This window comes from Lathamus discolor, chromosome 10 (assembly GCF_037157495.1).
Source record: "Lathamus discolor isolate bLatDis1 chromosome 10, bLatDis1.hap1, whole genome shotgun sequence".
NCBI lineage: Eukaryota > Metazoa > Chordata > Aves > Psittaciformes > Psittacidae > Lathamus > Lathamus discolor.
The window spans coordinates 9,959,324-9,980,763 of record NC_088893.1 but is presented as its reverse complement, the minus strand read 5'-3'; the positions used below and the strand labels follow the sequence as shown (position 1 = coordinate 9,980,763).

The following is a 21,440-nucleotide window of genomic DNA, read 5'->3' as shown; positions in this document are numbered from 1 at the left end:
TGCTTTCTTCTTTGCAAAAGTATGGTGTTGATAACTTGAATCAAACCCCACTGCCCGTGTCCCTCTGTCCTGGCACCCTGCACTGCAAAGCTGCTCCCTGCTCCAGCTGAGCCAGAGGGCACCGCGTCCACACAATTAATGCGAATGGAGAGGTATCTGTCTGCCGTTCCAGTGGTCCGTTTCAGTTTTCTTGGCAGCTACAAGGCTGCTGGGTTCTGATGAAAACCACTGGCTTGTATTACCAGAATAACATTTTCATCACAGATGAAGCCCATAGGGTTCAGTTCACAGCAACACTCCTGGGTGTGTATTGGTGACACTCCTGCACCTAAGTCCCAGGAAACAGCCCTCACTGCAAAGGTAACTGGCTCATTCCCCACTCAGTTTTGCTTTTGCTCCTGGGCAAGCTTAATAGCAAGACATATTTATTATCCCATCCCTTGAAAGTGATATATTTAATTTGTAACTTATCACTTCCTAATTGATGCCTGGGTGTCAGGCTGTAATTCAGTGGTACAAAACCGCAACAACAGTTAAGTTACAGATCCACAAGAGATTTTGCTGCAGCAGTGAAGTGCCAAGGTGCATGAAGAGCCAGCTCAAATACCTAGCTGGATTTGAAGATGTCATCTTTATAACTTGTACAAATTAAAGCTGAGTTTGAACTTGGATTGTAAGGATAACTTTGAATCACCGTGTACCTAGAGGCTGTGCTGGCAGCAGCACAATCCATTACTCACAGCTGTGCCACAAGTCAAAATCTAGCCTGTGGGATCAAAGTCATTTTCCAGAAGCCTGGACACCATTTAACATGTTTGGCATTTTCCTTCTATCATGACGGCGGTGGTGCTAGAACAGTAAGAGCCTGCCTGCAGCAGGTCAGAGCACTGCTGGCACAAGGTTATTAGCAAAATGCCTACCCCTTTCTCATTTCCAGCATTTGAAAATTCCTGTTCAGGTTTGGAAAGCAAAAGTCATTGCCAAATATGCAAATATAACAATTGCAACTCACTTAACCTTATCAGAGACCTGCTTACTTCATGCTTCATGTTGCCAAAGCACCCTTCTCTTTGTAGAGTCCTTTCTAACAAAGGAGTTTGTTAACTTTTAATGCTAAATGTTTTTCCTTGGTGAAATGACTGATTGTGCCCTAGGATTGTAAGTAAGAATTTCAGCACCAGCACGATGGGCATGATGCTGGTGCAGCTGGACGAGGCCACGATTAACTGCTATCAACGCTTAACTTGGGACTTCATGAGAGAGCTGGACTGGATGCTGCAAACCCTGCAGGGTGAGTGATCTGACCCCAAGAGGAAAGCAACAAGTGATGGGTGGCTGATGGGCACTGAATGGTGGCATGTGAGTGCTCTTGAGGGGGCTGACAAGGATTCCAATGGGATCTTGGGACTGTTGAAGAGGGGAGGGCAAAGAGGACAGAAAAACTTGTTTCTGGGGATAACAAGGAAGAGGTCCACTCCTAACTACCGTAAGGCCAGCTCCTTTTCATTTATCCACTCCTATCCCCATCTAGTCTGTCCCCAGCCATGAGATCTGAATGCACTGGCATTGCTTGCTTTGTAAAACACTCTTCTTATCTTTCTTAGGTAAACTCGCCAAACAAATTTGGTGGAACAGGTAAATCCTTTGCTTTACTTACAAAACTGTTCCCTGCTAATTTTTCCAGCAGTTATTCATTTAAGGACTGTGTGGCCTGTGCTCCTCTGCATCAGTGTCAAGAAGAGCAGTCTAGAAGGCTGTCTCTCATCTCAAAAGGGGGAGTCTCTTCATTATTAGCAATATGTGATTTGTGTTTTACAAGGCACTAACATTCAACCTTGTTTCTTTACAGTGAAGCTTCAGACACTGGTAACTCTGCAAAGTGTTAAGTGTTCAAAAAATACTAGTTATTCCTCAGACTCTGGCCTGGGGCTGAGTCTTGCAGAGAAAATGTCTCACCTAAATATGTGAATGGCATTTTGTTGCATGCCTCTCCTCTCCTTGCCAGGGGTGAGGCCAGCAGGCGAGCAGCCTCAGAAACACTTCCCAAAATCTGAAGTGGGCAGAAATCTCTGGGAACTCACCAGAGAAATCATTTCTCTCGAGCCTGAGGGAGAGACTGGGTTTGCCTCAGCACTCAGGAAAAGCCTGAGCCTTCCCAAGGGAAGGACTCTGGAGGGGTTCCCACCAACTGAGCAGGAGCTGGAGCAAACCCAGTGCCTGAAAGGATCCCCAGACAATTCCAAATGCTGCAGGAGATGCTAAATCTGTAAACAGCATTTCTCCTCAGACAGTGCTAGCTCAGTGCTCAAACAGATTTCTGCTGCATACAGTGGTGCATCTTTTCTACAAGCTTGTTTGAAGAAATGTTATTTAGAAGTTATTTGAAAGATTTCTTTATATGTATTTTATTTGCTGCAACTAACCCCACCTTGTTTGGCTTTTTTCCCCAGTAACCAAATTAGCTTATAAAATACAAAGCAGACAAGCGGCACAAAGAGCTGGTAAGCGATTAAATGGAGTTTTAGTTACGTAGCACAGCTTAACCATACAGTTGTTTTCATTTAGAATTATGGAATTGATTAGATTGGAAAAAATCCCTTTAAGATCAAGTCCAGCTGCTAACCCCGCCCTGCCAAGCCCACCACTAAACCATGTCCCCAAGCATCACATCTAGACATCTGTTAAACAGCTCCAGGGATGGTGACTGCACCACTTCCCTGGGCAGCCTGAGCCAGTGCCTGATAACCCTTTTGCTGAAGAAATATTTCCTAATATCCAGTCTAAACCTCCCCTGGCACAACTTGAGGCCATGTCCTCTTTTCCTGTCTCTTGGTAACTGGGAGAAGAGAGGGACCTTGATACATCCTCCTTTCAAGCAGTTGTAGAGGGCAGTAAGGTTCCCCCTGAGCCTCCTTTTCTCCAGACTAAACAACCCCACTTCCCGTAGCTGCTCCTCATAAGACTTGTGCTTTAGACCCTTCACCACTAAACATAATGCCAGCCTCAAACCTAGAGGTATATTTTTAAATCAGTGTACGTGGCCGTTTATTTGTCTTGCGAGCTCAATCATCTACAGACATATTAATGTCTGTGTTCTATACAGAACCAGACAGCTACTTAAAACAGGGGAGGGAGAAGAAATATCTTTCTGAGGAAATGCAATGCTGTACTTGAAAGCAACTTATCAAATATGTTATTAACATAGCAATAAAATACTACTTTATTAGTACAGTAAGTGAAGCTTTTCAATCTTGTGTATTCCTGCAGCACAAATGGCACTGCCAAGCCCACTATACTTCGGAAGGCAGACCACAGGATCAGAGCCTCACAGGCCTGCTGGGAATGAATGGAACTTCTGGATATCATCTAGTCCAACCCCCCTGTACAACACAGGGGTACTGAGAGCAAGTTACACAGGATTGTGTCCAGGTGCATCCGAGGAGGAGACATTCCACGACCCGTACCAGTGACCTTCCCTCCTCAACATGAACTACATGGATTGTCCCAATTTATCCTGAAGTAAGAGAGATGGAAAGAAAAAGTTAAATATTGTCAAAATGTCCTCTGACCATGGGGATCTGCCAAGTGTCTTGACCTCCCCTGCATGCCTGCTTTGAAAGCAATTCTGTAGCATATGCAGATTGAGAAAAGAAGTGCTAAGAATTAACACGAACATAAGAAAATCTCCACCTGCTGCTGGCTTCCAAACTGTGAACTATATAATCTCATAGTACTAATGATACTTGTGTACTATTAATGATGTCTATTACTACTATTATTACTACTATTAATACTGTCATTATGTGGTTAGATAACCAAAGAAATGGCTAAAGATACCAATAAGCAAGGCTGGCTGATTTTTATACTGTCCCTAGAAATTAATTGTTGAGAGCACTGTTTGCAGATGGCTGCAGTAGAAAACTGTTCAGGACCATGCTGCCAATTTAACACAAAGGATCTTTGTGGCAAGTAATTACTTATCTTTGTATGAGTCAGCATCCAAGCCACATTTTAACACTTCTACAGAGCGCACAAAGAGCCACGCAAAATACCACAGTCACTAGTGTATGAAGGTGCTTTGCTGGCCACATCTCCATGTGTACAGATGTTATTTTTTAATCAAGCACATGCTGTGTGTTCCAGATGTAGCCCTTATTTCACATACCAGCTCCACAGAAGGATTTCAGGGACGCTGCCAGGCAGGTAGGCTCACTCCTTGTTGCTGTAGGCTGCTCTGTTTCTAGCTGTGGTTCAGATCCAATATATAGGTTCACAACCTGGGTGTTTTTTCTCCAAATGACAAAAATATTCTACTGCAAACCAGGGTTGCCAACATAAGCATTTTTAAGAAATAAAGGCTAAAGTTCGGGGTACTTCCATGTAAGTTAGGATTCATGGTTGTAACTCTAATTCTGTCACTTGTGATAATCTACATATACCTAACTGCAGAGATTAAAAGCAATAAACTCAGCAAAATCCATCTCAGATTTAGAGTAACACCTCCCTTCATGGTTTAAATGGCCTCACCAAGCTGTAATGGATCCGCAGCCCTTGCTCTGCCGCACACATCAATAGTCAGTGTAACAGAAAGCATGTGGCCAAATTTGGGGAGCTCAGCAATAGCTCAAGGTGACTTTGCAAGTATTCCCTACTGCTCAAAGCCAGTGAGACATGAAGGACAGCTGCTCTCACTCAGACAAGGCAGAAAGAATGAGCCTGTCCTTTGGCACTTTTATGACCTGGGCTCCTCTCTGGCTGCAAGGTAGTTATTTCATTCTGGGTGAAAGAGCCATGACCAGGCAATGCAGTTCAGTGCTGCTGCTGCAGGCAGCAAGTTACTGCACTGCTGCAAATCACTATGGAGAGTCAGAGATTTACTCAAGGATGGTATTTTAAGTCACACTCCCATCCTACACTGAGGACACTTGGGAAATGTCAGCACTTCTGTTGCTCTTTCTAAAACATCGGTTTAGCATTTCCTCAATGAAACCTGCATTACAAACATATCCCTGTGCCTCCAGCTACAGACTGCTGTGGGTGCACTGTAACACCACTCTTGCCTTCACTAGATGAGGGACAGGGTGGCTGGCAGCAGGGTGCTGATTCCTGTGCTCCCAGGCAGCTGTGCTCACCAGCGTGTTCCTAGATGTACGGCTACCCCCTTGCCTGCAAGAGGTGTTCACTTTTTAACACCATTTCTGACGGTCTTTGAGAGGCAATGATGATACTTTCTTTCCCCAGGGAGGATGAGGTACTGATTTCACCTTTCCTCCAATACTATCAGCCATCAGCTGCCAGAATCTCTAAGCCCCTGGTAGAAAAGTCTGTGACCGGTTTAGAGGAAGGTTCTCCCAGAAACCTTCGCCATGGATGAACATCCAGTTCTCACAAATGGAGTTACATTCCCAAGAGCCTCTTCAGAAGGGCTGGGAGCAGTCGAGAAGGGAGTATGTCTGCAGCAGGCTGGGTCAGGCTGTTTGTGCCCTCAGAAGAGCTCTGCAGCCCTCCTAGACAGTTGTAATGCTGCCTTTGAAGCGTCAATCACACATAACAGTATTGTGCTAAAGCTGAAGTACTTAGCATAACTAAACCCCGGGACCAATGGGACTTACTGGCCAAAGCAAAGACAATAACTGGATGGCTGGAACTTGCCTAGCATCTAATTTGGAGGGAAAAGTGCAGGTAGCTCTTCACTGCTAGGCTTATCAGACTCAGATTTGGGGCTGATGTAAATACTTGCCCAAACGTAGTAAAAGAAGGTGGTTATTGAGGCAAAATTGATGTGATTGAGGAGATAAGGACTTTATAATCGCTGCTAGAGGGCAAAAGCAAAACGTTTCATTTCAAGTAGATTGGAAAAAATACATTTTTTTTAATACTGCTGCAGGCTCAAAAAGCTTTTGGATGAAAGTTAGTATCTAGGAAGGTGGATTTTCTGAGTTAGGTACTGAGCTGATGGTGCAGTTTATCTTCCCCATACATTTGCCTGCTATAGTATTAGCAAAGATAGACTCCTCTGAATTTGAGACATCATTTGAGTGATGAAGCAGAGCTGGAAGCCTGGGAAGGAATGAGAAGAGCCATTGCAGAGGGGTTTTATTGATGGAGCAGAGGGTGATGATAACACTGTCGTGCAGCCCCTAGAGCTTTCTGCTGGAGCACCAGGGCGCAGTGGGGCTGTACAAGAGCCGCTGGGTAAGAGGCGATGCGGGAGGGCTTCCCTAGCTGGGAGGAGCCGGGATACACAGGAGTATGTGCTCAGGGGGACAAAACGGAGCGTTTTCCACAATTATTTTGTATTCTGAGGAACTGCCCTCTGCAGATTTGCTGTTCTAAAGGTGACAGGGCAATGTGAAGAATGGAGCAGCAGTATGACAGGCTGACTGAGCGGGACGGGCAGATGACACGTGTCTTTGTGTGTCAGCAAGCCCCAGCTCGCCATTACTTGGCAGGAGATTCTGGCACATGAGGAGCCCCAGAGGCACACTTCTCCGAGGCCAAAGGTCCCCTAAATGCAGAAATACATTAACCACAGAGCTTAACGTACATCAAGAAGTTGGAAGTTAAATGACAGAGTTATCTTAAATATTTACTTGTATTTTTTCCCCCACTTTTTAAAAAATCAGCATACAGTTAAAAGAAAAAAATAATAGCAGCGAAAGAAAAAAAAAATAATAGCAGTGATTCTGAAAAATTAGTGCTTGGGAGTTTTTTTAATATCATGTTATTTGTGCTCTAAGAAGATACTATTTCCTTTTTTCTTCCATGAAGACATGAGGTATTTTATGATCCAGGCTGTTCCACAGCCAGTGCCACTAGAACAATGAAAATGCTGTGACTCTTGTTGCTTGGTTTTGAGGGGTTTTATCAGGTTTGTGCAGGGTCCTTACACAGAAGGCTCTTCTTAATGCTTTCGACAGAGATCTCACTCCTCACAAGGATTCACTCTGGTAGTCTTTCAGTCACCATGCACTTAAAACTCTATTAAAACTCGTGTGGAAGTCCCTAAGAGGACTGGGAAGTCAGAGCCACTGGTGCTGGGTAACCAGGGGAGAGGGAGTGAGCTCTTTTACTTCCTTTGCGATTTGCCTGTGCTACTTACCATGACATCTGGTGAAAGCCCTGTGGAGGCGGTACGTGTTTGCTTACAACTGGAAATATTACGTATTTCTACAGCAAGATTAATAGCACTTATCTGACACCGAAAGAACGAGCAGGAATTCTGCAGGCTTGAAGATGGTCTGGCCTTCTCTGTCCATGTATTAATGGGCTTTTTGGCAGCTCAGGGTTCCACCTGAAATGCAAATATTAGGCAATATTCCATTTCAGAGAATGTCTGCTTTGCCGTGCAAGTGCCGAAGGACCGGCAGGAGAGGCTGGGCAGGGCCCCTCTGCCCTTGAACCTCCAGCGCAGAGATAAAAGGAGAGCACTGAACAAAAACCTGGTGTTTTCAATACCAGCATTGTCCAAGTTCCTCTGCCCTTCCCAGTTGGAAGTACTCCCAGACAGATCCAGCCACCGGAGCAGCTAACACAAAGGGACTTTAAAAGACTCTTTTCAAATGACTACTAGTGGTTCCGCAACGGGAAATTAGACCATTTTCTCAGAAATTGTTATGGTTTCCCTATCTGTATCAGTTTAAGGTCATTCACCCCCACTTACCACCGCATACCTCATCTTTCAACCTAGAAGAGTGCGAACAACCTAACGAACCGAACCACGGGCGCTTCACTGGAGCCCCTCGGGTTTCTCATCCCAGGCGGTTGGTCTGTGCGGTAGGGAGCGGGGGCAGTGAGTCACCCCCAGCGCCAGCCTTCCCCGGCCCGCTCCAATTCAGAACACACTTGGTACTAATTACACGATAAAAGCGACGCTGGGGAGCGGTGTCGGGGGTTGGGCCTTGCCCGCTGTGCTGGGCCTGCTGCGGGCCTCCCGCGGCCTCCGGGCCCTGCCCGGCTAGCGAGGGGCGCGGCGGGGCCGGCTCGGCCCTTCCCGCTCCCTCCCGGGGAGGAGGGCGAGGGGCAGGGCTGGGGCGGCGCTGCCGAGGAGCCGGCAGCCGCTGCGGCCGGTCGCTGTCCGGGGAGTCCCGCCCGAGCTCTGCCCGGAGCCGCCGCGGCCCGCAGTGAGTGGGCGCTGTGAAGCGAGGGCGGGCAGGGGCGCGGGTGGCGGGGGCATGGCGGCGGGGAGGGGGGGCTCGGTTCCCCGAGGTGGGGGTTCCGCTGGGACCCCGCTTTAACGGGGCTCGGAAGAGGGAAGTGGCGGTGAAAGCCGGGGCCGGGAGGGGAGGTCTCGCCGCTGCGTGCGGAGGAAGTGATGTTGAGGCCGAGAGGATGGGAGCGAGCGCTGTGCCAGCGCTCCCCTCTCGCTGCCCTGCAGGCTCCGACGTTGGCTTCCGAAGCGGTACACGGGCTCTCGGGCAGGGCGGCCCCCAGACAGAACAGTTCCCGGGGGATCAGACGCGCGTGGGTTCCCTGTTGCCGATTTCAGTGTTTACACCCCCGTGTTTAAGCGCTCTTTCCCCCCGTGCGAGCGCTGTGCGTGGCTGCGCCCGACGGCTCTCCCGCATAGCCCTGCGCCGCGCCAGCGCTGCTCCCCTCCCGCTGCCAGCGTGGCGTGGTGAGGACCGGCAGCCGCTGCCCCGGGAGGCTCCGTGGGGCAGCCCGAACAAAGCCTCGCAGTGTTCTGCCCTGGGTAGCTAACGGTAAGGGCGGGAGGAGTGGCCTGGCTTGGAAACGGCTTGCTGAAAATAAGACTCAGCATACGGCAGAGTGGGTTTGGCTGGGAGCCGCTGGCGTGGTGCGAGGCGGCAGCCGGTGTCTCACAGAGAGATACCTGGGGCAGGACGTGGTGTCCGTCACACTCCGTGCGCCGCCGCTTTCAGGGAGGTGAGGGGACTTAACCTGGACGGGCTCTGGCGTCCACAGGGCCTTCCCGAAGAGGCTGGTGGCGGTGTGAGGCTGGTGAGTGGCTTTGCTGCTGCTGAGGAGAGCTGAGCTTGAAGTAGGAGATTGGATGTTTCACACAAACAAAGTTTTATTGCTTGGCTTTGCAGGTTTCCCCTCTTGAGTTAACGATGGGGATTAGTGTGCCGGCAGTAGGGTAGCTCTGTGCCCAGTGTGTTGCTTAAATGTGGTGAGTGTGGTCTGTGTTCTATGGTTCTTGGTGTTCCTGCGATTTCAAGTCTCTTGTTGAGGTACGTGTTTGTAGCTTGGATGTTTTGTTGGAGGATGTTAAGGGTTTTGTCATAAACCTGAGCTTTCTTCCAGGGTACATCAGTGTTATTCCAGTGCCTATCCCAGTGTTCTCGTGGCAGTATTGAATTTCCTTGTCGCTCCACAGCGATTATTTGGAAAAGGCTGTTGTCCAGCAGGAGTAACAGCAGAGGTTTAGTTTCCAGAGCGTTGTGATACGCTTTCCTTTTGTACTCATAGGGTGAGATTTCCCGAGGACCCAGAGGTAGTAGTCCTTATGTGGAACTTGGATTTCTGATTCACCTGCTTCTCCTTTACATCTCTTCCAAAATTATTCATGTCTCTCTAGATTACGTGCTTACTGATTAGTTTTTAAGTGCATGCTTAAAAGTACATGGAGCTTCCTGTGTCTGGCAAGAGGGTGGGGGTCCCATACAGAGAGGATTCATGCACATGAAATGTGGAAAAGTAATCTGGCAAACTGAGATCAGTGTTATGGAAAGAACACTCTTGATTTAGTTTCTACTCTTAAATGCGCATGTCTTAAGTTTAAGCTCATAATGTGTTATTTCAGCCTGTGAGTGAGATTCACAATCTGTTGTTTTCTTGCTGTCGAGGTGACTGTGAGCTGAGATGGAGAAAAGAAGTCTGAGCCAGCAAGGCCCTTTGCTCCAGGTAGTGTTTTCCCAAAGGCAGATGCTAGCTTGCCTCTGGTGTGTCATGGTGTCAGTAAGAAAGGACCAGATGGGGTCCATAAGTAGTCAAAAGTCATCAGATACCAAGGATGCAGTATCTCACCATACCTGTATTTTATGGTAGTCACTTGATAAGAGAGAGGTACTGGAAATTTTCTTCAGGTCTGTGTTGTAGTTTTTACTTTATGTCTTAAATAAAGCTTTGTGGCAGTCGGACACCCCTGGAAGATCTTACTCAGGCCAAAAGGAGCTTATAAAAGTGCATTCTAGGCATACAAATTAGTTACGTATAAATACCATCTTTGAAAATGAAAAACAGAGTAGCTCCCTTTCCAACTTAAGTATACAGAATCTGCTTCAGTGTACTGAACCAAAGGGTGTTTGTTTGGAGTTTTTGGGCAAGAACAAAACCCAGTTTTACTCGGTAAGCTTGGGCTAAGCGGTTACAGAAGTAACTCAGAGCAACGCTCTCAGGATGAAACGGGTGTTGGAAATAGTGTCATTTCCCAGTGTCCCAACATGGCGAGAGGCAGTGCAATGAAAGGCCCTTTTCATGCCACAAAGAGAAAGTTGTCATGCAGGTCAAAGATCCAGTGTATGCTTGGAGTTTAGTAGCCAAGGAGAATGCTACTTAGAACATTTCTCTACTGTCTAGGCATGACTGAGGAAGAGCTGGGTATATGCAGATGTTTTACAGCACTGCCCAGAACTAAACTGGACTATCTGGGGTTTGTGGTGGTGTTCTCTGACATGATAAGAAAAAAAATCCTGTTTGAGTGAGCTGTCTACAAGTCCTGGGTGAGGGACAGGGGAGTCAGAATTTCCATTACTAAGATGTCAGAAAACAAACGCATTCAAGCAATTTGCTACTGTCCTGGGTTCAGCAGGCTTAAAACCACAACAGCTACACAAGTAGCCTGGGGTGAATTTTCCCCTCAGCTTTTACAGTATTGATTTGCTGAGCTTTGGGTGAAAAGCTTTTTGATTTGTAACTCTGTGCTTGTGAAATGAGTAAAACTGCTTGAGTAAAGACAACTACAGAATGTGCTTATGCAGAGTAGTGCAGACGTGCTTTCATTCACTAGGTTCACTTCATTTACCCTGTGTAGTATTTCCTTTTTCTTGTAAGTGCTATAAATAATCCCTGCAATTATATACAGGGGAGTGAGATTAGTAACGTAGAAGGTAGAGATGGGCTCTCTTCCATATGAGTTTCCTATGGGATCTTGGTATGTAATTTCTTGCACTGCATATTTCATAGAATAGGTGAGGTTGGAAAAGACCTTTAAGATCATCAGGTCCAGCCTTCACCTGAAGTTTCCTCTCAGATATTAATTCTTCATATGGCTCTTTGAGCCCACAATTATTCTAAAACATGTTAAAGATGCTGAATCAGAAGGCATTAGCCAAGGCACATTCATCATTTATAAGGTGTTTGTAGGTATGTGATCCAGTAATTCTGTACGTAAGGCTGCAAGATTACAGTTTGGAATATTGAAGAAAGCACGCAGGCAAAGCTAAAGCTTTCTTCTCTTACCTTCTGTTGTACTAGGTGGTTGACGTGTCTAACAAGAACAGATACAGAGGCATAAATGCATGGGAAAATTTAGCCCTAAAAATGTGTATTTTTTTTGAGTTCTGGGTAAACTTATCCTTGCATCCAGAGCTGTTGGCTCTCCAAGTTGTAAGGGTCAGGATGAAAGGAAGACCACAGATACCAGAAACAGGACTTGGGTTCAGACTATGGAATCCTCCACTTAGGTCTCACCTAACCCAGTAAAGCATTAAACCTTTATTTTTGGAGTGTGACTTTCCTTAAAGCAGCTCCTCTGCCCATGCTCAGAACAGCATCCACAAACAGGAATGTGCTCCGCAGCTGTTGTGCTTTTTCAGCTTTCTTGTTTGCAGACCACCCTGCAGACCCCATGCGTGTGGTTCAGATGAATTAGGCATGGGGTTGGAGATATGGGAGTATGGAACAGGGCAGGAGCTGGAGGAAAGCACTGATGCACTACCAGATGCGGAAAATGAGAGGTGGGCATTTAATCAAGTATCTTGCACAGAGCATGAGGCCTGGTAATGCTGTTCAGCCTGCCCTGTGCGTCGTACAGGATCTGATATCATACCAGGAAGGCATACAGCCTTTCTTACACAGAAAATCCATCCCTGGTGATGCCATTGTGTTATTCACGGTTTTGGAGCCAGGGAGGTCTCTGCAGAGCACAGCTCCTTTTCAGTGCAGTCCAGCAGCAGGCTAGCCAAGTGAGCTGTGTTTGGTTATTTGTAAGGGTGCAGGAACTTGCCCATCAGTCACTTGCTGTCTCTGTATCTGAAGTGAATAAAAACGCTGTTTGGGAGTCCCAGTCTGCGGCAGCAGATAAAATGCCTCTGGTATCTTCTGTTGCTTGTCTGTCAGCATCAACCCTGTCTGTTGACTTTGGATAGCTGTCTGCACACTGTGACCTGGTAGCTCTAGTGAGAAGTATGTGATAATGTAAGGTGGAAGAGTTGGTTTACTTGGGTTGAATTGCTTAATATTTAGAAGGCTGTTCTAGAAACCTCTGAATATTTTTATCTGGAAAGAGAAGCCAGTTTAAATGATAAGTATTGCAGCTGCTTCTGCTCTGGTGTGCATTCCTTTGATATGGTTAGGATCATTTGCTTAGGTTGTTTCAAGACAGTAAGAACTTGAGTTGATATTGCCTTTCTAGCCAAAAGAGCTGTAGGTAGTTAATCTTTGTTTGAGCTAGCAGGCTACTGGAGGCATGGCTGTGTGTAAACCATCATGTAGGGCTGATGCAGGGCACTTTGGATATGACAGCATCAGGCCTGGAAAGAGAGAATGAAAATGGTACCGTCCAGCCCGCTAAACTGAGGTCTAAGAGTAGACATTTCCTCTCTGCATAGCTGTAGGATCAGTGCCTTGTAATGGGCTGACTGCAGGAGAAACTGGCAGATAAGTGTCATGCTTAATTAAACTCACTTCTCTCACTTCTCCTCTCATGCTTTTGTGAGTCTTGCCGTGAAATGATAGTAGCAGTGAATGTACTATAGCTACTTGTGAAATGGTGATTAAGTGAACCAGTTTTAAGCTGTGGCATCCTCAGCACTGCTAGCTCCAGTACTGATTTGGTAATTAAGTGGTAAACATTGCTTAGAACATTAATTTGGCTGATGTTTGCACTGCACAAAGAAGGTGTAGTCAGCACAGAAGGGATATGTTGTTTATTAGCACTCCACTACTGCCAGGCAGTATTGGAAAGGGAAGCCTGGGAGTTAGACTTCTCAGGGTTCTGCTGCTGTCTCTGACCTTGACCTCCACTGTAGCGCCAGGTGAATGGGTTTCTGGCTGAGTTTTACTGACTTCAACATACAAGTAGTAGCAGGTATTGTGGCCGAAAGAGAGTTTTCTGGATGATTCTGGAAGCTGTCTGGAAGCTGGGAGTGCTGCCTGAATGCTGGCAATCACTGTTGGCATCATCAAGTTTCGTTAGGGCTTGTTTTGTTAAGACTTTGCTCTTTCACAATGAGGCAATGTTTTGAGTATTAAACGTGCTTTGATATAATCACAAGGTGATTATATCAAATACTAGAGCATTAATATGATTTCCACTTATATTTGTTGGTTTGTTCAGATGTAATTTACTTGAAAGCCAGCTTTTAAGTAGTGTGAAGAGCATTCTTTGCAATGGTGTTGGCTGAAATAAAGCAACTGTGTAAAGACTGCATCTTCTTGGATAACAAATCTTTACAATATTTGACAGGTGCAATCACTGCATTTTAAAATACATATAAATGAGATTCAGACCAAGCTGTGCAGTGCTAGAAATATACTAGTTGTAGTTAATTTTCAGCAACTGAATTGAAGTAACTTTTGGACTATAATGAACCCCGTATCTTGTCTTTGTGTAGAACAGGTTGCAGGTACTGATTTTATCAAGGAAGCCTCCCAGAGAGATGGTGCTGATGCATTCTTTTCCATTTCACAACACTGCCAGCTTATTCTATGGGATATCAGCTTCCCTCCTAGGGAAGGTGATTTCTTGCTTAACGGGGATATAATGGGGAGGCTCTTCGCAAGTTTGCTTGCAAATTGCTTTCTCTGTGCTGAACTAAGACTTGTAGCCCACTCTTTTCATAAATACTGTATTCACTCTATTAAAGAGTCTCATGTAGCACATTCATTTATGGTTTAATGAAAACGATCCTTCTTTGTGTTTTTAGGGAGTCCTTGAGATGACAGCAATGGCAGAATTCAACAGCATCCATTCAGTGACTGAAATGCCAGAAGGAGACAATCCTAAAAGCGGTTTCCATCATAGAATGTTCTTGGAACCCCAGGAGAAGAAGAAGAGCATGAAGGCTCTGGTGGTTAAGCAAGCAAAGAAATCTTGCAGCTGCACTCCAGCCAAAGTTAAAGACTTTGTTTTAAGTTTCTTTCCTGTCTTGCAGTGGCTTCCTAAATACAAACTGAGAGAGTACCTACTGGGAGACATAATGTCTGGTGTGATTGTGGGGATCTTACTAGTCCCACAGTCAATTGCTTATTCTCTCTTGGCTGGGCAGGAGCCTATTTATGGCCTTTATACATCCTTTTTTGCTGGCATTATTTATTTCATATTTGGAACCTCCCACCACATCTCAGTTGGCATCTTCGGTGTGATTTGCCTGATGGTGGGACAAGTGGTGGATCGTGAGATACAGAGAGCTGGCTATGATACAGAGCCAGCTGCGCTGAGTGGCCTCACAGCTACAGCAGCATATGCAAACATCACCAGTTCTCCTGTGAATCGGACATCACAGGAGCTGCTCTGTGATAAAAGCTGCTATGCAATTACAGTCGGAGCCACTATGACCTTCATAGCTGGAGTTTATCAGGTAAGAGGAGGTGGACAAACAGGTATTCTGTGGAAATAGTTTTAATTCTTTAGGTCATTGCCACATGAACAGACTGCTGGGCTTGCATGTTTCCTTAATCTGCATCGCAGGGGAGTGGACACAAGGAGCAATGGAGATCTACAGTTACTGTTGTGCAAGGAACTCCTCTGTCCTCTCCTTTTTTAACAGCATTTTGTACTTGCGTTGCTACTTTGTTGGGGACTGCAAGGACCTGCACATAACTATGTACTGCTCTCACCTAGTAACTCACCACCTCCCTCACGGTGACTTGAAGCTATTTTTTTTTCTCTGGCTGATAGCATAAACCTCCATTTCATTGGGCCCAGATGTGGTGTGTCAGCTTCTCATGCCAGACTCCGATTATTTGCCTTTTATCAAAAAATAATCTGGACAGTAAAAGATTTTCCTGGACAGTAAGGTTTCTCCAGTTGATTTTTATTTGTCTTTGTGTCTGTAAAACTTTGCTCTTTGTCTGTTCAAAGCAAAACGATACTGAATATACAACGTGAAAAGGATACTATTGAGATGATAAAATATATTTGAAATAGAACTTTTAATTATTACCTTATTAAAATGTTATTCAACAATATTTTACCATTCTGTCTCTATTTAGTCCTACAATTCACTGCATTTGTTCTTACAGTGCCCTCCAGGGTGATAGCTCATCAAACTGTATATAGGTGGGAAAGCAAACATACATGTGGCACTTGTTTTGGACACAGTCTGGGACTCTTTCTTGTGCTGCATGTTAGAGTTGAGTAATTTTGACAATATTCTGGGACTCCTGGGGTGCAGTGGATTTTGTGTTTCATCACTGTAGGATGGATACAGTTTTGGAGTTGTGCACTATGCGTAATATTCTTTGCAAGTACAAGTACAATTAAGTTTCTGTATATGAAGGAGTCAGATTACTTTACCCAAATGTTAGGCATATTCTATCTGCTGTCCTTTCAACTAGCATTAATAAAAATTATTGAAAAGGCACTTAAAAAAATTGTCTAATCTGCATCATGAGAGTTTGCAGCTCATTCTACCCATGTCAGATGCACCAAGCTTTATTCAGTGCAAAGGACAGCTGTTATGCCACAGTCTGTATTTTCACTGCAGGTTGTGAGCTCCAGTGTAAGTCAAAGACAACCAAAAAGATGTTGGATCTTTGCAGAGCTCACAAAGTTCAGAAGAACTTGAGAGAGAAATGGCAAAAGTAGTGGGAATTTCAGATGCTTCCCTCCCCACCCCAGGCTTGCTTTCTTACCTGCTAGGGTAACAAGAAGTTACAACCAAACTGATCAGCAAACAATAAACACAGGTTCAGGGTATGAAGACCCCCCCAAAAGCCTGCTCTGTGTTAGAAATGCATTTCATTGAGGAGCAGCTGAATGCTGGAGGCTGTTTTCTTCATGCTTAGATCATGCCTTGTGCTCCGGTATGAAGACCCCCCCAAAAGCCTGCTCTGTGTTAGAAATGCATTTCATTGAGGAGCAGCTGAATGCTGGAGGCTGTTTTCTTCATGCTTAGATCATGCCTTGTGCTCCAGGGCCATGCTCCAGAGTGGGTTCCAGAGCCCCACAGTGATGACATGTCCAAGATCTGCATCTTAATCTATTGTGTGTGGTTGATCCCTTCCAGGTGGCAATGGGTTTCTTTCAAGTGGGCTTTGTCTCAGTGTACCTCTCCGATTCATTGCTGAGTGGATTTGTCACGGGTGCCTCCTTCACCATCCTGACCTCACAAGCCAAGTATCTCCTGGGTCTAAACATTCCAAGGACCAGTGGCATCGGCTCCCTCGTAACCACATGGATAAACATCTTCAGAAACATACACAAAACCAACGTCTGTGATCTCATCACCAGCATCTTGTGCTTCCTTGTACTTATCCCAACCAAAGAGCTTAATGATCGTTTTAAATCCAAGCTCAAGGCTCCAATACCAGTTGAACTAGTCGTAATTGTGGCAGCTACTCTGGCATCTCACTTTGGGAAGCTGAGAGAGACTTATGGCTCAAGCGTTGCCGGACGCATCCCAACTGGGTTTCTGCCACCCCGTCCTCCAGACTGGAACCTGATTCCTAATGTGGCTTTGGATGCTATCCCCTTAGCTATTATTGGCTTTGCCATCACTGTCTCCCTCTCGGAGATGTTTGCCAAGAAGCATGGCTACTCTGTGAAGGCCAACCAGGAAATGTATGCCATTGGCTTCTGCAACATCATTCCCTCTTTCTTCCATTGTTTTATAACAAGTGCAGCTCTTGCGAAGACTCTTGTCAAAGAGTCCACAGGCTGTAGGACACAAATGTCTGGCATGGTGACTAGTTTGGTAATCCTATTAGTCCTCCTTGTGATTGCACCTTTGTTTTACTCCCTTCAGAAATGTGTCCTTGCTGTCATAACCATTGTAAACCTCAGAGGAGCCCTGCGGAAGTTCAGGGACCTGCCAAAGATGTGGCATTTGAGCAGAGTGGATACAGTGATCTGGCTAGTTACTATGGCAGCCTCAGCACTCATCAGTACTGAGATTGGTCTTCTGGTTGGTGTTTGCTTCTCTATGCTCTGTGTCATTTTCCGAACTCAGAGGCCTGAGGCACCACTGCTTGGTTGGGTGGCGGAGTCTGAGACATATGAATCCCTGTCTGCTTACAAGAACTTGCAAACCAAGCCAGGAATTGTGGTGTTCCGTTTCGAAGCACCCCTCTACTATATCAACAAAGAGTGCTTTAAATCCATCCTGTACAAGCAAACTGGGGTCAACCCAGTCTGGGTGAAAGCAGCAAAGAAAAAGGCAGCAAAGAGAATGCTGAGAGAGAAAGAGGTAGATTCTGGTGGCAACCAGACCAGCATCTCCATGGATTTTGTCTCTGAACCTCTGGGATTTCACACAATAGTGATTGACTGTTGTGCAGTACAGTTTCTGGACACGGCAGGAATACGCACGCTCAAAGAGGTCTGCAAGGACTACAGGGACATAGAAGTCCAGGTGCTTCTGGCCCAGTGCAATCCTTCAGTGAGGAGTTCCCTCATTCGAGGAGAATTCTTTAAAGAGGGGGAAGACCACCTTCTCTTCCACAGTGTGCACCAGGCTGTGGACTTTGCATTGGGCGCACAGCGGCACAGTGGGACTAGCATTTGTAAGAACTAGCTGTGGAAAGGCAGCAAGTTGGAACAAAGCTTGGGGAAGTAATGGTGGTGGGTCTGTGTATCTGTGCAATATATATGCACTCAGATAAAACAAAGCAGAGTGGTTGTTAACACACTGATTACTTTGCAGCCTGTTTTGATGCTTTAAATTTGCCTGCTGGGTATAGTGATTCATTAGGTGGTATTGAATGAAGGCAATTCCTAACTTGATTATGGTCAATCTGTGAATCTGAAAGAGTTTTCATATGGTTATTCATCTCATTTTTCTTCTCTCTAGAACTTACCATGTCTTGGTTCCCCTCTTAAGTTTTGATCATAAGCCTTGTAAGTCTTCATTGCAACCCTGTCTCTATGGATGGGATTTTGAAGTAGTCTGGGTACCCTGTCCAACTGAACAATGAGAGGCAACTCGTTTCTTGTCGCTCATTCTAACATTGCTTTTCCATATCACCACACCCTTACATTTTCTAAGGAATGACTGATGGGGACTGTTTGCTCTAGTCTGTGCTGTTGAGTGATTGATGGGTGATTTTGTAACATCCTGAATTTGGGACAGATAGATAAATAGAATCCAAATGTGCATGAAGAACATTCTTAATGCGTAGCTCCTAACAACCTGTCACCTCCAGAGGCTTTGCCAGTGTCTCCTGAAAGCCTGGTATGGCCAGGCAGAAAGCCATGGTTGTCTCATTTCTACACAGGCCTTTACATGCCATGAAAGCTTGCCCCTTCAGCTTCAACTTTTTAATGGTTTTTATTCAGAGGTGAATGTTTAGAAATCTGTTTCGTGCTTATGGTCAGGCATTTGTTTTCCTGAGATTTAAAAGCTCTTAGAATTGTGGGCATTAGATATTGAAAATGCTTAATTCTTGAGTTTCAATAGAAAACAGTCCCTTTTAGCCAGTTTTATATGCCAGGCAGACAGGATCACAGGCACCAAAATGAAAAAGGCCAAATAGATATCCAACATCTGTCTAATTTTGTCAGTGTTGAACAGATTTCATGTGTGAATGCAGGTTTTGTTGACCGTAGCTCCTTTACTCATACTCAGGCTTTGTGTAATGGGGATGGACAGGCCAAGAACTACAGCTGTTAGAAAAGGAGACAGAAGTTCTGTGCTGAACGTTAGTGTAAATAAACCTTTGTACTTTGGCTTTAATTGTGCAGAACAGTGAACAGTACCTGTTGTGCTAAAACACAAAGGCTGGTTAGAGAGGTTCTCTTTTCTTACACCAATAATACAACTATAAAAGCAGAATTGAGAGATTAACAGCTTAAACTGAGTTCCAGCTGTATGTAGCGCACTGTACATCCTTGGAAGATGGTGGTTTCTCCCAGGTTCGTCACAGCATTTTGAAAGTGAAAAGTTGCTCTATAAATATGGCATTTTCATCCTTAATCATTCAAGAATGATTCAGGGGTCAAAAAGGAATAAATGCCATCTGAATTATGAACTGTTTTCTAAATAGAAATGTATTTTGAGTTTAGTTTTTTTCCTCAGATAGGAGCAGTAACTATTCTTCCTATGGAAGTTGGTATGTCTGTGACATACCACTTCACACTAGGAGCTGGGACCTCAAGGATTAGATAGCAGGAAGATGAGTCCCGGGATCTGGCAGCCTCTATACGTTAACTGAAGTTAGTACAGTTTTGTAGGACGTCACAGCAGCGTATAGCAGGTGGTATAGGAGGTGGTGGGTGGCTGAAAAGGAGTACATGACTGAGATCTGTGCTCCATGTGGTTGAGAACTGGCAGTGTCAAGGAAACAAATCTCCCAAGTATCAGAGAGAAAATGCTAAAGATCCTGCAGTATTCAAAGCGCACAAATGCTGTCCTTTCTCAGCCTTAAGGCGTGTGTATACAAGGAGGAGAATCTCAAATAGCTACTGCTGAACTTTTTTCTTTTCTGCAGTAATCTCCCTCATGAACTTGTTTATTCTGGGCTAAGAATACTTTATGCGGTTTGGATAATTGTAATGACTGAATTGGTATTACCAGAGTGGATTAGCCTAAGCCATATAAAAGCAGCGAGTGGAGTTAACGCCTATGTGCGGAGTGAGTGCAGGATGGGAATTGTGTTTTAATTCCTCACCATACCTGTTTTCCATTGGGTTCCCTTTCAGAGCCGCTGGGTTGGTGTTGAGAGAGCTGGCACAACCACGGCAGCTCCTGCAGCCGGGTGCTAGCTTGGGGAGGGTTTGGCACCATGGCTGCTTTGCCACTGTGCTGGCTGGTGGCAGGGGAGCTGTGTAGACCTGTGCACATGTATTCAGTGGCAGTGCTGTGTGCTGGGGCAGTCCCTTTTCAGCACAGTTTGTTCACATTACCAGAAAGCATCTCTAGAGCTGTGAACAAAAGCCTCTGCCAGTTTTAGACACTGATTTTTTTCAACTAACGTTTTTCAAGAGAGCAGAACGGTGCCAGAGAGCAGAACATCTCCTCAAAGCCCTGATGAAAAATTGTAGCACGGCCAACAGCAAGCAGTGTATGCATGTTATTGCACGTTCCTGCCTACCTGCAGCTATGTATTCTGACCCCTTTGCCCCACAGGCATGGGCAGCTGAGAGGGAGAGGAGGAATGAGCAGCTGGCCAGGAGACTTCCTTTGAGGCAGGTCAGTCATGGGTGGGATAGAAGTCAAGTAGAAATGGCTCTGGCTGGTCCTTTACACTCGCAGTTCCTCTCTCCTGCACTCTTTTCATGCTGCCCAGGTGGAGATATTTTGATCTGTGACCATGCACAGATTTGTGTAGCCAAATTCTGAGAAAGAGAAAACCAGTAATTATTTATTGGAAGATGTTCTTTCAAATCCATTTCCACCTGTGTCAGGAAGGGAGGAATAGCACTGTTACTTCCAAGAAGTAAGCACTTTACACAGCTAGCAGGATGCATATTTGTAGCTCCTGGGTATCTGTTTGCATAAAAGCACAATAAAATAGCCATAAATTGATTTTCAAATAATTAATTTAGATTACAGCTGAAAGGTATACTGGAGTGATTTATTGTATTTGGCTTCAGTGCTGTTTCTGCAGCCATGACTGGCAACATAGCCTCCACATTCCATTTTAAGCAAAACACAAGAAGCTGTATTAAAATGGCTGGCTGCTTTTGCTGTTGCAACCAAAAGAACAATTTTTAATGTTCTTCAAGATAACGTCTAGAGGTCATAGTATTAATAAGACTGTATTAATAAATAGATCCCTGCTTAAAACGGAACAGAAATAGATGCCATTTTCCAGAGAGTTTGGTATAATAGAGAGTCCTTTGGAATTAACTGAAGATTAGAGTTTATCATGGCTGGAATTTCTTAGAACAGTGGGGTTTCTGCCAGTTTTCTTTTAGGCATAGAATAATTTTTAACAGAGACATGAAACTGATTTAAGTCTACTGGCAAGAAGCACATTTTGTTTGAGTATGTTTATGGACCCTTTAGAAGTAAGCCAATTTCAAGTTTAAGAATTAGGGGCCACTGATTAAAAACAGTTGCCCTCAAGAATTTGCTTTATAAAGGAATTTCGTG

General features: G+C 45.1%; 2 protein-coding genes across 10 annotated transcripts in view; both read left to right on the top strand.

Annotated features, from left to right (window-relative positions):
- Positions 1-7,611, top strand: part of LOC136020098 (E3 ubiquitin/ISG15 ligase TRIM25-like) — a 10,841-nt gene extending 3,230 nt beyond the window's left edge. The window contains exons 6-9 of the mRNA XM_065690826.1: positions 1,155-1,291; positions 1,605-1,635; positions 2,451-2,501; positions 3,268-7,611. Of these exons, the coding sequence (XP_065546898.1) occupies positions 1,155-1,291; positions 1,605-1,635; positions 2,451-2,469 (187 nt within the window). The 3' untranslated portion in view covers positions 2,470-2,501; positions 3,268-7,611. The remainder of the gene's footprint in view (positions 1-1,154; positions 1,292-1,604; positions 1,636-2,450; positions 2,502-3,267) is intronic.
- On the top strand, positions 3,441-21,440 carry SLC26A2 (solute carrier family 26 member 2). Of its 9 annotated transcripts, none has more exons than XM_065690938.1 (3): positions 3,441-3,519; positions 14,112-14,765; positions 16,416-21,440. In XM_065690938.1, the coding sequence occupies exons 2-3, from the start codon at positions 14,124-14,126 to the stop codon at positions 17,919-17,921; spliced, it is 2,148 nt and encodes a 715-aa protein (XP_065547010.1). In that variant the 5' UTR covers positions 3,441-3,519; positions 14,112-14,123; the 3' UTR covers positions 17,922-21,440. The 9 variants fall into 9 exon arrangements, with proteins under 9 accessions (XP_065547010.1, XP_065547009.1, XP_065547006.1 ...); XM_065690937.1 differs by lacking the exon at positions 3,441-3,519 and adding an exon at positions 7,653-8,123; XM_065690934.1 differs by lacking the exon at positions 3,441-3,519 and adding an exon at positions 8,301-8,401.

Bases quoted from the DNA above. Each gene is read 5' to 3' on its own strand.
- SLC26A2 (XM_065690934.1), top strand. From the start codon at position 8,315: ATGTTGAGGCCGAGAGGATGGGAGCGAGCGCTGTGCCAGCGCTCCCCT. The intron at 8,402-14,111 runs GTACACGGGCTC...TTGTGTTTTTAG, and splicing joins CGACGTTGGCTTCCGAAGCG to GGAGTCCTTGAGATGACAGC. The intron at 14,766-16,415 runs GTAAGAGGAGGT...GATCCCTTCCAG, and splicing joins TCATAGCTGGAGTTTATCAG to GTGGCAATGGGTTTCTTTCA.